The 16,516-nt window shown below is 40.3% G+C and overlaps 1 protein-coding gene across 2 annotated transcripts in view; it reads left to right on the forward strand.

Moving 5' to 3' along the window:
* GK (glycerol kinase) overlaps nucleotides 1-13,031 on the forward strand; it is a 75,387-nt gene extending 62,356 nt beyond the window's left edge. Inside the window, exons 13-20 of one of the 2 annotated variants that reach the window (XM_042975006.1) lie at nucleotides 1,062-1,140; nucleotides 1,916-2,012; nucleotides 2,567-2,651; nucleotides 3,845-3,965; nucleotides 4,089-4,232; nucleotides 6,826-6,906; nucleotides 10,992-11,078; nucleotides 12,843-13,031. In XM_042975006.1, coding sequence (XP_042830940.1) covers nucleotides 1,062-1,140; nucleotides 1,916-2,012; nucleotides 2,567-2,651; nucleotides 3,845-3,965; nucleotides 4,089-4,232; nucleotides 6,826-6,906; nucleotides 10,992-11,078; nucleotides 12,843-12,853 — 705 coding nt within the window. In that variant the 3' untranslated portion in view covers nucleotides 12,854-13,031. The remainder of the gene's footprint in view (nucleotides 1-1,061; nucleotides 1,141-1,915; nucleotides 2,013-2,566; nucleotides 2,652-3,844; nucleotides 3,966-4,088; nucleotides 4,233-6,825; nucleotides 6,907-10,991; nucleotides 11,079-12,842) is intronic. The other variant, XM_042975007.1, reaches the window with a different exon arrangement.
* Nucleotides 13,032-16,516: the final 3,485 nt, after the last annotated feature.

The following is a 16,516-nucleotide window of genomic DNA, read 5'->3' on the forward strand; positions in this document are numbered from 1 at the left end:
ACAGTTTGTTGGTTTTCAGTATATTCAGTCACGCACCCGTCACCACAATCCAACATTAAAACATTCTCATCACCCCAAAGAATAACCCCACCACCCCAACCCTCAGCAACCCCTAATCTACTCTTCGTCTCTGTGGATTTGCTTATTCTGGACATTTCACATCAATGGAATCATACGCTTTATGGTCTCTTGTGACCGTCTCCTTTCACTTAGCGTAATAGTTTCAAGCTTAATGTTGTAGTAGAACCTCATTCCTTCTTGTGTGAGCAAATAATATTCCATTGTATGGATATACTATATTTGTCCATTCATCAATCAGTGGAATTTGGATTATACTTTTTCAACACAGAAACAAATGATGAAGGTAATATTTACATTCGGTACTAACCTTCCCCTGCATTCTCCTATCGAGCCTCATCGTAGTTTGAGCAGGTGTTAGTATAGTCACCATGATTTTCTAGGTGACGGAAAGGAGGCTCACTAAGCCTAATTTGCCTAAGATCGCACAGCAGTTAAGAGCTCGAACTTGGACCCAAAGCCTGTTCGTCCGGCTCCAAAGCACATGTTTTCTTCCTTGTTGCCACAGCCCCCTCTCCCTCCCCCGGCTGGCTCCCTCCCTTAGTGGTTTTGTTGAGTTATTACTTTGTAGTTTCTTGGCTAACTTTGCTGTTGTTGCTTGATTTAATATACTGTTAGATACAGCAAATGGGCTTGAAAAACCCTTTTAATGTGGCCTCTCCTGATAACTCAGTGGATAAGGCGGGAATGTTTTCCGGATGATAATATACCTCATAGTTTAGCAACAGTACATAGAACAACAGATCGTAGAGGCCCAAGGGTGTACTGGGGAGCTCACTTCTTTTCCCTAGCTCATGAAAAATGTCGGTAATGACCTGTATGAAACCATGTTTGCATCAATAGACCTAGTTTCTGATATTTGTAAAAGCCCCAACGTCGAAACTTTTAAATTGTATCCATCTTGTCATACATAGAGAAATGCTTAATAAAATCTTTTTATAGTGAAAATATAAATTCTCTCTCGGATTCCGTTTCTTTCATAGGGTTCTGTAGCTATAGCTGGTGCTGTTATTCGCTGGCTAAGGGATAATCTTGGAATTATAAAGAGCTCAGAGGAAATCGGTGAGTATGTTCCAACAAAGGATTGGGATCTAAATAATGGAAATTTTTACCTTTGCTTTGTGTGAATACTTGTGATTTGAGCCATATGTGACATTAAATGAAATGAATTCCTATTATGAGTTTGATTTATACACAAAAGACTATTTTGTGAAGATTTATAAAACAACAAATTGACATAAATAGTGATGGTTATTCATAAACTGGCAAGGTAGGGCATAAAAACTACCCAAGTGTAAAATCCAACAGCAAAGATTGCCAGAATCTGCAGGTAAAGTGGTCCATTTAAATTTATCTGATGAGAAGGAGCTTTACCTCTGAGATTAGAGTGAGCGTTAAAACCCCAGTGCCTATCATTTAAGTAGTAATATGGCAATTTCCCATCTACGGATAATTATGTGATCTCATTACCCTCTCTTTCATCTACTTGTTTACTTCGGCCCGAAGGGGGTGGGGGGGACAATCAGAAACACATTGTGGACTGGGGACGCCCTGGAGGCCGCTTTTTTATCTCCTAGTCAACAACCTTAAAAATCGTGGAAATGAGTTACGACACCTTAATGAAAGCAGTCTAGCTCCTTTACTTCTCGGTGCGGGCAAATTGGTTCTCGCCCCTCCTCGCTTAGTGCCAGAAGTAGGAACATTGTGCCGCACTAGTGAATAAGAAATCAAAAGCCGTATCCTCATTTTTTATACAGCTGTGTTTATTGACGAAAACAATAGAATATATTGGAGTAATTTTTGTTTTTCTCCCTTTTTTTTTTTTTTTTAATGTTAGAAAAACTTGCTAAAGAAGTAGGTACTTCTTATGGCTGCTATTTCGTCCCTGCGTTTTCAGGGCTGTATGCGCCTTACTGGGAGCCCAGTGCCAGAGGGTAAGAACTGCATGCGAGGTATGCTTTTGTGGGTCTTGATTTATTTTACTAAAGTCACTAATGACTTAGTTCCTAGTTTCCTATCTATTTTCAAATGATTTTAAAGTGTCGAGGAAACCTCTTCTGTTTGGAGCACATAACTTCAGAACCTTTAAATTCCAAGAGGTTACAAATCATCTGACAATAAGGCCCTGCCTGCCAAGTCCATGTTCGTGTCAGTGTTGTGATCATTTATCTTCAAGGCATCTGCAAGCTACGCACAAGGGACATCGTCCAAATGAATTCTGATTTGGTGTTATGTTATTGTCATCTGTTCATCTGGATCCTGGACTTTTTCCTATGTGGATGCAGGATTGCGGACTATATGACTTTTCCAAGCTGCTTCGTGTTTATGTCCGTTTTTTTTTATGTGTTTTTTTTTTCCCCTGAACGTCTGTATCTACCGAGGTCAACCTTTCCATATTCAGGACATTTCAGATTGGTGACTCGTTTACTCCACTCTAATCTTACAAGTCTTTTTTTTTAATCTTACAACTCTTTGTGTGTGTTTTTAGGATCATCTGTGGACTCACTCAGTTCACCAATAAATGCCATATTGCTTTTGCTGCATTAGAAGCTGTTTGTTTCCAAACCCGGGAGGTAATAATATGGGCTTTTTTCTTGTGCTTAATGTGCTTTTGTCACTCTTAAACAAATTATATATTAATGCTGAACGTTTATTAAATAACGTAAATATATTAAATTATCAGAGGTGCCTGGGTGGCTCATTCGGTTAAGCATCTGACTCTTGATTTCTGCCCAGGTCATGATCTCACTGTTTGGTGAGTTTGAGCCCCACGTCAGTCTCTGCACTGACCCTGAAGAGCCTGCTTGAGATTCTCTCTCTCTCTCCGCTCCTCCCCTGCTCGCAAATTTTTTCCTCTTTTTCTTAGCTGTCATTACCTTTTTTAAAATGTTTATTATTTTTGAGAGAGAGAGAGAGAGAGTGCGTGCAAGCAGGGAAGAGGCAGAGAGAGAGAGACAGACGATCCAAAGCAGGCTCTCCAATGACAGCAGACACCCTGATGCAGTGCTTGAACAACTGAGCCACCCAGGCACCCTGCTGTCATAACCTTTGGAATTCCTATTATCCACCAGGTGCTGGGTGTTTTACCCTTGCGGGGGGTGGGGGGCGGATGCTGAGTGGTACATGTTAGGCAAAGGAAATGAATAGCTCAAACATAGGCATCGAGGCAGGAAACCAGGGTGCAAAATTGAGGTGTTTGGCATGGCTGGCTCTAAGGGTGAGGGCAGAAGTGTAGTGAGGGAAAAGATCGGTGTGTCTAGATCAAGGAAGGCTTGGAAGACCAAAATAAGAAATCTACATTTTCTTTATATATATGATTTATTGTCAAGTTGGCTAACATACAGCGTATATACAGTGTGCTCTTGGTTTGGGGGTAGATTCCCCTGGTTCATCGCTTACATACAACACCCAGTGCTCATCCCAGCAAATACCCTCCTCAATGCCCATCACCCGTTTCCCCCTCTCCCCCACCCCTCCATCGTCCCTCAGTTTGTTCTCTGTTTTTAAGAGTCTCTTACGGTTTGTCTCCCTCCGTCTCTGAAACTATTTTTTTCCCCTTCCCTTCCCCCATGGTCTTCTGTTTTGTTTCTCAAGTTCTGCATACGAGTGGAAACATACGATATCTGTCTTTCTCTGACAGGAAATCTAAATTTTATTCTGTAGACTTTGGGAAGCTCTTGATCAGAAGACTGCCATTTTCAGAGATGTTACTACGAAGTAGCAGTTTAATTATGCTCATTATGTTCCTTGCATTGGTTTATTTAAGATTTTGGATGCCATGAACCGCGACTGTGGAATACCACTCAGCCATCTGCAGGTAGACGGAGGGATGACCAACAACAAAATCCTTATGCAGCTACAAGCAGACATTCTGTACATCCCAGTAGGTCAGTAAGCGTTGGGTCCTTTACATGCCAAAAGTAGTATTTCTTTTGCAAGAACGGGTCTTTTAGGCGTAGGGAGCTGCGAAGATGCTGATGAAAGCTGTTGCTGTTGCCCTCTTCCCTCAGTGAAGCCCTCGATGCCCGAAACAACCGCCCTGGGAGCCGCCATGGCAGCGGGGGCTGCGGAAGGAGTTGGTGTTTGGAGCCTCGAGCCCGAGGATTTGTCAGCGGTTACAATGGAGCGGTTTGAACCCCAGATCAATGCTGAGGGTATGTGTCAAAAATGGAAATTTAGGGGTCTTGATCTTGCAGTCGTGAGTTCAAGCTCCCACGTTGGGCCTAGAGATTACTTAAAAATCAATTGTTTTTAAAAATGAAAATGTAATGGTATCCTGTGGAGGGGACCTTAGTGAGAGAGAGTTTGCCTTTGTGTTTGTTGTGGGTTAAGACACTAAGTAAAATAGCAAACACCACTGTGTTAGATTGGCTACGCTGGGTATGGCTGAGAGAAAAAGCTCCTTATGGTTTTAAAATCTTGATTTATCTATTTTGAAATAGAGACAGGGGGGGAAAGAGAATCCCAAGCAGGTTCCACGCTCAGTGCGGGGCCCGTCACAGGGCTCGATCCCACAAACCGAGATCATGACCTGAGCCCAAATCAAGAGTCGGACGTTCAACCGACTGAGCCACCCCAGCACCCCAGAAGTTCCTTATATTAAAAAAACCTTCCAGAATCCCTTCTTTTGCCATTCGCTTCTATTTACAATATTTTCATGCAGAAGGATAACACAGCCAAACTGTCAGTTCTAACTTGTTAACAGCCTTTTTTAAAAGTAAGAAGGGAGATAACTGACCATCTTTTGGTGCCAGGGGCCTAGTTTTAGGACATGATTAGCTAGGCTAAGGGACATTCTGGTAACTTTTAAGCACAGCAGGCCTAGCCCGACAAAAGTAGCAACAATGTCAATAAGTGAGCCTTAAATACCTAAATACCTGACTCACTCTTATAACAAACTGAGCTCTGACCGACACCTTTATTAAAATACAGTGGTGCATCCCTCAGGTTGAAATAAACGTGAGTATAAAGATAAGGTTTTATATATATTGTGGCAGGATCCCCTCCCTAAGGAAAGAAAGAAAACAAAAAAGCCTCAAAGCAACCTGGTTATATGCGTACATGACAACATCCCTCGCGACCTTGTAACACGAAACCATTTCATCAGACTGCATGTTTGTGTGTTACCATATATGGGAGACAAAGAAGTGAATACATAAAAAACTATGCCACGTGGCGTTCGGGGCTCAGTTCTTTGTGTACGAACCCAACTGAGCGGTGCCGGCACGAGTCAAGTTGCTTCCTGGGAAGAAAAGCCTCAATGTCACGACTCTCTGCGCGAGAATCCTGCTGCACTATTGAATTTGGTTTTATAACTTTTTTTAAAAACTTAGTGTAATATAGCATCCAAGTGGCTTTTACACTACTGGGAAATAAGCTTCCAAATGTACGTGTGTTCAATTTTCTGGAAGCCTAAGCCAGCGCTGCTTAATTTTATTCCTTTCCACAGATGAGAAAATGGATTGTAACACTAGTAATTTTATAGTCAGACGGTATACCACATAACTCAGTGTAGAAACGTGTTTTGAAATCTGATGTTCTATATGTAGGAAATTTTTAACTTTTCACATTGCATGGAATGTGGAGTTCAAAACATTTTTCTACTTCTGAAAAAAATCATTTTTTTAGTAAACAATCGTCAGAGTGAGTATATGGCCTCGAGATGCTGATCCCACTCCTTAACAAGGAAGTTTTGACCAGAGAGTCTCTTGTTTTCTGAGGAGAGCCTTCTTTGCTATTTTTTATGGCCTTGGCCCAGAGTGGGTCAGTTAGGTCAGCTGTCCTTCCCTTCGCCAGCCCTACTCCTCTCCCCACAGCAAACAACGCATGTGCGCACGTGCGCGCACACACACACACACGTGCGTGCTGGGCATCTACAGATAAACGGTTCATTCTCCAGGAAACTTTTTTTTTTAGAGCTGAGTACAGGCCAGAAATTGCGACATGGGGATATAGAGCTGAACAAGAGCAAGTCTTCGCCCTTCAGGAGACTCCTGGATCTTGGGAGAGGCAGACAAAGCCATGACAGTTGACTGTGGTCAGCCGACAGCCTGAAGTGTGAAGTGCTGTGGGAAGACAGAGGAGGGGCATAGTGGGGCCCTGGAAAGCTTTCTAAAGCAAGTGATATTTGAGCAGTGTCGCCCAGGTGTCACAGGCTTCAGGTGCTACAGAAAGGCTGGGAGGCCTCACAGGGACGCACCGGTGGCCATTTTTGTTTAGTTCTCTTATCGTGGATTTCCTTCTTACAGAAATCCTGCCTCACAGGAATGTAATTTGAATCTTGTGAGAAATCCATACTTGTTCAGTCCTTCGGCTACACCAAAAGTAATTCTCCTTCTAGTCTTAACATATTACAGTATACCCTGTATCCCACATCCCCCCCCCCCCGTACCCCCTGAAAAAAGATAAAGGACGTCAAATGGGATTTCCCTTTCTAATTCGTCACTACTTGTTTGTGAGTGGCCTGGTCCTCCCAGGTAGCCTGTGTCCCAGCCTCCCTCCACCCGTACACCATGTTGAATTTGAATTGCCCCTTCACCTTCCAAGCGTGTGTCTCTCCCAGTCCCTGGCCGTCGCCAGGACCCGTACTCTCCTGAGTCTGAGTTCTGGTAAAGGCCCCCATGCGAGGGACTTGACTTTAATACGTGTCACAATTTGTTCAAAATGCTGAGTGAACATGAGTGTGGTGTGTAGAATATCTCAGTAAACTACTTTCAGACTTACGTGTTTCCCACCTTCTATTTCTAGAAAGTGAAATTCGGTACTCTACATGGAAGAAAGCTGTGATGAAGTCAGTGGGTTGGGTTACAACTCAGTCCTCAGAAAGTGGTAAAAATGTTTTTATTATTCTTGCCGCTTTGTCTTAGTGCGTTAAATAACTTATTTAAGTGTCTAACCATTTACACTTTGCAAGGCTGCTATGAAGAAAATCAGTGGCTTCTGTCCAGAGTTTCTAACATTTTCAGAACACTTTAGAGATGTAGGTTATCAGGTTGATATATACATACTTAATTGTGTCCTGCCTGTTTTTTCCTTATTAAGTTTATTCCTGGGACTTCAGTGGATAACTTAGTTTTCTAAAAGTAAAATGATTTCTTTCTCCTCAATGAAAAAGAAAATCAACTAGATTCTTCTTTTTATTTCTTTTTTTCACTTAGTGTCTTCTTTTATCTTTTTGGGGGGCTGTCTTCATGACCTGAACCAACCAAAACTTATGTTAATTGCTCAATCTATGTCACTGCTTCCTAGGCTGATTCCAAGTTCTTAGCGAATGTACATTGGGTTAGAGAGGAGGAAATGTACCAAACTGTAAATTAGAAGTGTCATAACAGATTGGGAAATGCTCTTGGCAGAAAATACAGGACCATTTTTTTCAGTCCCTTAAGCAGGCAGGTATTGGGCTTAAGTAAACCATTTTTTATAAGGTGGTGGCAAAGCTTTTCTTACTATACCTTTTGCAATTTTGAGACCCTTTGTAATTAAACCTCTCAATCATAAGTATTTTCCTAGCACAGTGCTAGTTGCTGTGCAAGATATAACATACGTGCACCCTGATTTCTTTTATTTTCTAGTTGTCCTCAATCATTGGCTAATGAGAAGTTGAGTCATATGATTTCTCTGACTCATATTTTATTTTATTTCATTTTTTAATGTTTATTTATTTTTGAGAGAGACAGAGACAGAGACAGAGTGTGAGCAGAGGAGGGGCAGAGAGAGAGGAAGACACAGAATCCGAAGCAGGCTCCAGGCTCCGAGCTGTCAGCACAGAGTTCGACACGGGGCTCACACCCATAAACCACGAGATCATGACCTGAGCTGAAGTCAGACACTTAATTGACTGAGCCACCCAGGTGCCCCTGGATTTTTTTTTAAATAACACAATCATCCCCGTGTCCCTCCCTGCACCACAGTGCGACACACACACACACACACACACACACACACACACACACACTCACTTCTTAGTAGCAGTTGAAGATAAAATTTTAATTGCAAAATTACCCCAAGACCAGTTGATCCTTTCACTTTGTTTGCATACCTTACTGTCAATAAACTTCAAATGAAAGAAAAAGTTGATGAGAGAAAATTACATGATTTCTTTAGTTCTGCTGTCAGCATTGATGATAAAAGTAATTTGATTTTTTTGAGAGTTGTAGATTTTTTACGTCGTTTTTTGTTACAATTAGACCGCAGTGCATTGAAGCCAGTTTGTAAATGTTGTGAAGTCGATTGATGAAAATCACTCTAATGTATATAATATGTTGAGTCTCTAAGCTGTACATTAAATCAGAATAATCATATTCAGCCAATGACATGCTAATTGTATTTCTTTAAGCAGTGTAAGCCATATAACCATATATCAATAAGCTGTTATTCTGGAAAAAATAGTATGTTCTCTTAATTTCTGATGCAGTTTGCCACTTTCGAAGAAGTCATATTTCTTATTTCTAACTATATTTGAATATACCGTAAACAATTTTTAATAGACATTTGTGTGTCTTTAAAATGTAGAAGTGATTGGAGATTTGATACTTTTTGGAGAGAGCTTATCAGAAATGATGAGCTTGGCTTTGCACTCCGCATTTGCACCCCAGACACGCCAAAACAACATTTTGGAAACAGTTCACATTGGTTTAAATGTGTTTAAATGCACACAGCTATTAAATAACCAGCGTGTGTGTGGAGATACCGGTCAGTCACCAAAAAGGATATATTTCCATTAAATCCATGCCACCTAAATTAGTACGGACTTGTGAATGCAGGCCCTGCTCACGATCTTCTTCGCAAACTAGAACTCACTGTAGCCATGTCAGGAAAGCAGTTCTCAGCACTGAGCGTAACTAAAACAACAACAAACAAACGAACAAGAAAAACAACCTAGCATAACTGATGGCTTGCTCTAAAAGAGCTAGAATATATGTTCCCTTTCCTAAAATCAGGTTAAAATGTGGCCTCCACAAATGTGGAAACAAAAAGAAACCTTGTTTTTATCTGGAAAATAACATAAGCAATGGTAAAATGAAGACAAATGGTTTATATCCCTCTTTAATCTACCTTCTAAGGAGAGAGAAATACAAGGCAAGGGGAAAAAATCCTCTCCCAAAAAGGCAAAGAAATGACGATCCAGTGGTTGTATATCCTTAACATTTGGAGGTTAATTTTGAACAGGCTTCTTTTATAAAGAGCATTAAATATTACAGAAACATAATTTTTAAATTCAAGAGAAGCATATGTGTATAAAGAATATTCTTTAACGGAAGGGATTTTGACAGAATTCAGGTTAGGAAATATCAAAACAACCATATTCTCAGGCAAATTTTTAATTATTTTTTTAAGTTTATTTATTTGAGAGAGCATGCATGAATGTAGGGGAAGGGCAGAGGGAGGGAGAGACAGAGACAGAGACAGAGGGAGGGAGGGAGAATCCCAAGCAGTCTCTGTGCTGTCAGTGCAAAGCTAGACACAGCTGGATCCCATGAACCAGGAGACCGTGACCTGATCCAAAATCAAGAGTCAGATGCTTAACCTACTGAGCCACCCAGGCATCCACAGGGAGTTTTTTTAATTAATTTATTTTTTATATATACTTTTTAATTTTTCAATTTTATTCATTTATTTATTTTGAGAGACACAGAAACAGCGTGAGTAAGGGAGGGGCAGAAAGAGGGAGGGAGGGGCGCCTGGGTGGCTCAGTCGGGTTAAGCGTCCGACTTCGGCTCAGGTCACGACCTCACGGTTCCTGCGTTCGAGCCCCGCGTCGGGCTCTCTGCTGACAACTCAGAGCCTGGAGCCTGCTTCGGATTCTGTGTCTCATTGTCTCTCTGCCCCTTCCCCACTCGTGCTCTATCTCTGTCTCTCAAAAATAAATAAACGTCAAAAAATTTTTTTTAATTAAAAAAAAAAAAAAAAAAGAGTGGGAGGGAGAGAGAGAATCCCAAGCAGGCTCCGCACCATCAGCACACAGCCCGGTGTGGGGCTCCAACTCACGAAACTGCAAGATCATGACTGGAACCAAAACCCAGAGCTGGACGCTTAACCGACTGAGCCCCCCAGGCGCCCCGGCAGTTTTTTTTTTTTAATGTAAAATCACAGGGCACCCAGCTGGCTCAGCCGGTTGAGCTTGTGACTCTTGATCTTGGGATCATGAGTTTGTGCCCCACGTTGGGTGTAGAGTTTTTACTATGAATAAACAGATAGATTGAGCCCCGTGTTGGGTGTCGAGTTTATTATAAAAAGCTAGATCAATACATTGATTGATTAGCTCATACAATTTAGTGTATAATTACAGTAATATTGTCAGGTATATTTCCTTACACACAGAAAGTTCCATGTATAAAAGAAAACAAAACCACTAAGTCCTACTCCTGAAATCATTACTACACCGTATGTTACCTAACTTGGATTTAAATGAAAAACAAATTAAATTAAGAGAAAGAAGAAAACAAAACGAATATTTTAGCATAAAGTTGGGTTTGAAGTTCATTTTCAGCAGAGCAGTATAACTCTTTTCTGATAGCTAAAGGATCTGTAATTTGAACCTTGGGGGAATTGGATTGCACATTTAGTATCTTCGGGGGAAGAGTCGAGAAAGCTAAAATCACCAGCCTCCCAAAAAGCTCTCTCTCCATCACCTCTCTTTTGCTTTGCCAGTAGAAGGCTTATGCGGGTCTATATGTATTATGTTCTCGGCTACTTGCGGCATGCTCTCTGTATTGTTTGTTAACTATCGTAAGCCTTCGATATTGATTATATTTTTGATTTAAAGTAATAACTCTTTGCTAGCTTTTACGAATATACTATTTTTATAACTTATTTTGTTTTGCTGTCATGTGATTCTTAACACAAATATTGTAATTATGTGTCTCTCTTTTGGTTTGCTTGACTGGAACCCCCTTCTACTTGGATGACCACAGGTGACCCTAGTATCTTCTGTAGTCTACCCTTGGGCTTTTTTATAGTGAGTAGCATGGTAATGTTAATCGGAGCAAGGTACATCTCAGGTCAGTTACTCTTTAAATTAGACAATTTTATTAGTTAGCGCTAATGTATTTGTGTATAACTCAGCAGAAAATGTTCAGTGTTTTTCATTCTCCCTATGCTTAGGAACCTGGAAAATCCACGAAAGGTCTAATTAGTTAGACCACTTAATCCCTGAGGCAGTCAGAATTGAGGCCTGCGACTCTGCTTCATTCTTTTATTTGCAGTAAACGGCAATTTCTTTGGGGGGGGTGCTTTCTGCTGGCAGCTGCAGCAGTAAAGCCAACGTGAAAGTAGTCTTATGAATGCTTAAATGGAAGGACTTTCCAGAGTGACAGATGACCGTTTAAGTATACTTCTGACGTTTCATTACATTGGCTTTCAAACGTCCAGAAGTTGGTCACGCTTCAAAAAGTTTGCTCTGCGAGTCTTAATATTTCAGTTCTGGTAAGAGTTTCGACCAGAGTATGTCTGAGCAGAGTCTCCGGAAAACTCTAGAACTGGGGAAACCTGATAGTGACTTTTATTTTAGTTGTAAGACTGTATTTTGTGAACTGCAGTTTTAAAAATTATTGCTAAAAGAAATTGGAGTTGAAATTAAAACCGCATTATTTTTTGCACATTAACTTCTGAATATTCTTAGAAATGTACAATTGCTCAGCACGTTGTAAAATACATTGCATAACCTGTGTTAAGTTGAATTTAATAATCCTTTTTGGAAGGGCTTAGATGGCAATGACTTCTTCCATATGTTACCAAGAAAGTGAAATGTTTCTTAAAGTTTCATAATTAGGGAAAGACTTGAATGATTTCTCCGAATTAGATGGTGGCCTGGGTTTCACGTACAAAATGTAAAGTTAACTGATATGGAGGGAATATCCAGATTGTAGAAATCAGACAAGCCTTAACTCCACTGGGCATCCTCAGTTTAGAGCTGTATATAAATATGGGATGAAAATTACTGACATCAGCAGAACATGAGGTTACCTGTTAATGATAAAAATACGGGTTACTTGCACGAGAACTTAAAACTAGATTACCTTTTTTCCATATTTTTCCCACTCAGGATAAATTTGTTCAAATCTTTTGCTTTCATAAAAACAATGCCTCATACTGGTATTAGTGCTTTATACCTTACAAAGGGCTTCTGTATACTTAAGCCTTTACAGAATTAGCAGGTGTCCATTTTTCTTTCTGCTTCTTGTGAATGTTTGGTGGAAAAGTCTACATATTCCCTGGAACTATAATTTAGATTTATAAAGAAACTGAGATGCTATTTTAGGAAAGGCTCTATTATTTTTTCATTATCCTCAGTTTTTCTGGATGGTTTGGAAAAGGGAGAGAAATATTGCACCGGAATGTTTTCACTGATTTTTTTTTTTTGTTTCTCCTGTTTGCCTCTTGGTACCGTGACGGGACAAAAATGCCTGCTCTCCCTGAAAATTGAGACATATAGCCTATCTCTAAGTTAGGGGGTACATTACTTGCGGAATTCTTAGGCTTCCAAAGAGATAAGGTTACCACCTTTAGGTTCTTTCTTGGTAACATATGCTGAGATTTGAGAACACTGGGGATTGTTTGCCTTGGTAAACAGTTAGCAATAGTGTTAATATTTGCTGATTTTGGAATTGGCCTAGTTATATTTGTTACCTTTTAACTCTGAAGCAGTAGTTAGAAATCATGTGGAATTGGTAGCTCCAGAAATGATTAAATAGTCTTCATTGCCTTAATTCTTGAACTGCATGTATGTTGTTATTGATATATGTGGTTTTTGTCCCCCATTTTAGGTATCCCATAAATAATACCAACTCATGGAGTCCAAAGACGCGAGCTCTTTGCCTAATGAGAGAATCCAACAATTGTCTCTTAATGTGATGACACTATTCATAGACTCTGATTTTATTTATAAGCCACTTGCTGCATGACCCTCCAAGTAGACCTGTGGCTTGAAATAAAGAAAATGCAGCAGAAAGAATGCTATAGAAACATTTGGTGTGTTTTTTAACTTCAAGAGTTAAGATTGGACCAGCCACCTTTGGGGTGGATTGGGGATTGCCATCACGTCCTGCCCCATTCCCTCTGGGATCTAGGAAGAATTCAGACCCTTCATTGGAATCTTTCATCAAACATATTCAAACGCTGATGGTCTGGGATTTGATTCTCTGCACTACACACACTTGATTAAGAGGCGATAACTAACCAGCTACAAATGAGTGGCTTTTTGTTTGTTTCTGTTTGACAGACCCTCAAAGGCCTCTTTTCTGCACATTAAGGAGACCACAGCATCTTCACTGAATGTTTAACTGGAAACCTCTGCTAAATTCTTGAAATGGAAACTTAGTGCTCTCATAGCTTAGATATTTTTCGGAAAGGTATTGGCCAACACTGAAACTCTTCAGACATTTTACGTGGTCTTGCTAATTCACTGAATTGCTGTCTGGATCTTACAGGGAAGGACCCTTTTTTCTTTCTTTTTTCATCTCTCCTTTTTATATTTCTTACTTTATATGTATAACATACATGCCTGTCTATTTTATATACTGAGAGTAGCCCATTTATAAATTAAGAGTACATTTTACACGGTCTCACTAATTACACTGAATTTCTGTCTGGATCTTATAGGGAAGAACACTTTTTTTTCTTTCCATCTCCTTTTTATATTTCTTACTTTGTATGTATAACATACATGCCTTTATATTTTATATACAGAGGGTAGCCCATTTATAAATTAAGAGCACATTGTATCCAGTACGGTATAATGGGACTGGTCTTAAGTGGACCACTATATGTATAAATATTTTGGGGAAAACACTGTGTACATTTTCAGGCAACAGTTATGCATATTTGCCAGGAGAAACTTTTTCTTAAAGAGCCAGCATTTAAAGTTTAAGTATATGTTCTATGTCAATAAAAGAAAATGTACTTTATTATGACTTCACCCATATTTCTTCTACCTTACCTTTTTATTTCATTGTTCTGGCTGGATATGTTCCTTAAAAAGGAAAAAAGAGAAAAGCTATGGAATGCTATGGTAAACCTTGTTTTCCAACACAAGCTCTAGTCCATATAAAGTTACTTTCCTTTGACATAGTTTTAGACATATTTGGGATTCTTTTGAGGGGATATGAAAAAAGGCTAAACACGTAAGTAGAAAAAAACTTCAGGAATAACGCCAAGGATCTCTTTCTATCCAAATATGTTATTCATTGATGGTAAGCAACCATAATTTCTATTTGCGATCCCGGGGAGATATCTCCACTTCCTGTCCTATTACAACTGAAGTAAGGTTTGCAATTAGAAACGGCTGCCAATGAAACCAAGAACTTCTTAAAATATGTAGTATTACGTGTTATAAAAACCAACATAATCTAGCCTCTTGATGTCAGTTTTTTAAATCGTAAAAGTAATTTCTGCTTACCACCAATAAGAAAATGACGGCCGCCTAATTATTTTCCTCACCCAGTGCTGAAAATGGGCAAATATGTTTATATATTAGCGTAGCAGGTGTTGTTTGGAAGGAATGGTCGCTTGCATTTGCGGCCCTGATTGCGCCGTTGATAAATTAGGGAGTCTACTTGGATTCCATTAATGCAGCCGCCGCTTTCGTGACAAAGTGTTATGGAAAGGTACCGTGAAATCATTGCTGGGTGGCGAGGGCACTTTTACACATAATTCTGTTTCTAGAAAAGTAGGTTGAGTTAATTGTAAATAATTGTTAAATCGCTGTTCAAATAATTTTAAGATGACGTTAATTTTCTAGAAATGGCAATATTTATAAATGTTTGAAGGTGTGCACATTGATATTGAATGATAAATTGACTTAAAATAAATTGACCCCTCATTCTTACTTGCATCTCTCGTTTATAGACTAGAACTTAGATCAGAGTTAAATCGAGAAAGATGTTTCAGGAAACCCGCAACTCCACTCTTAGCCCTTGAAAAGGCACACTCTGCAGAATGAACCAAGAGCCTACAAAGTAGTTTCTGGAATGAAGGGCACCTTAATCATCGTATGGGAAAAGACCTCCCTGTTCCACGTCGGCATCCAGAAAATACCCGGTGAGGTCAGCAGTCATCAGTAGGGTCTCATGCGGCTCACCATGCCTTTCTGCCAGCTTCATTCATTCTGTTCTCTCTACCTGGGTTGGCCGGTAGCGTCTCAGCCTGACAGCCAGTGCCCCAGTCTTCCGTTCTCTGGTTAATCAGGAGGACAAGTAATACACCTGTGCTTCTATAACGACATCTTAGAAGTCTTAGTGTCTCTTTTGCGGTGCCCAAGCTCGGTTCTTGGGTTTCTGAGTGTTTTCTCTCGCGATGGAATGAGGAGTGGTAGCTACTTGTGACAAACCGACAAGCCAAAGGTGTCACAGCACAGAAACCAGCAGCATTGACAGTGGGGTAGGTAGTATTTAACTCACGGTGTCTACCCAATAGTAAATGGAAGTACAAAAAAATCTGTTGCCGGCTCTAATGAGGTGTAACTGACACACAGAAAACCGCACATCTCTAATGTATACAGTTGGACGGGTTTGGATGCGTGCAAACACCCCCGATACCATCACCACAATCGTGGGAATAAACATATCCACCTCTTTCAGAAGTTTCCTTGTTTCCCTCTGCTTTGTGTGTGTGTGGGAAGAATGTTTAACAGGAGATCTACCCTCTTAACAACGTATTAAGTGCACGGTACTGTGTTGTTAACTGTATAGACGTTATACAGCAGATCCCTTGAACTTACTCTTCCTGCCAAAAAACAAAAACAATTTTTTTAAGTTTATCTATTTATTTATTTTGAGAGAGAGCACGAGCGGGGGAGGGAGAGAGAGGGAATCCCACGCAGGCTCCACACTATCAGCGTGGAGCCCGATGCGGGGCTTGAACTCACGAACCATAAGATCGTGACCTGAGCTGAAACCAAGAATCGGACGCTTAACCAACAGAGCCACCCAGGCGCCCCCGAGCTTACTCTTCTTGTGTAACTGTAACTTCTTACCTACTGAACAGCAGCTCCCCCTTTCCTCATCCCCTGGTAACCACCAGCTCCTTCTCTGTTACTATGAGTTCGATGTTTTTCTTTCCTTTTTAGATTCCACATGTAAGTGAGATCACGTAGTATGTGTCTCTCTGTTTCTGGCATTATTTCACTTCGCACAGTGTCTTCCAGGTCCAGTGATGTTGCAGATGGTAGGATTTCCTTCTTTTTTGAGACTACATAATATTTCACTGTATGTATGTACCACATTTTTCTCTGTCCATTCATGTGTCCATGGACTTTTGGGTTGTTTCCATATCTTGCTTGTTGTGACTCCTGCTGCAGTGAATGTGGGGGTGTAGATATTCCTTCGAGATCCTGATTTCCATTCTTTCGTATGAATATCCAGAAGTGGGATTGCTGGATCATGTGGTAATTCTATTTTTAAATTTTTTTTAAGACTCTCCCTACTGTTTTTTTTTAAGTGTT

Source organism: Panthera tigris, chromosome X, assembly GCF_018350195.1.
Source record: "Panthera tigris isolate Pti1 chromosome X, P.tigris_Pti1_mat1.1, whole genome shotgun sequence".
Lineage (NCBI taxonomy): Eukaryota > Metazoa > Chordata > Mammalia > Carnivora > Felidae > Panthera > Panthera tigris.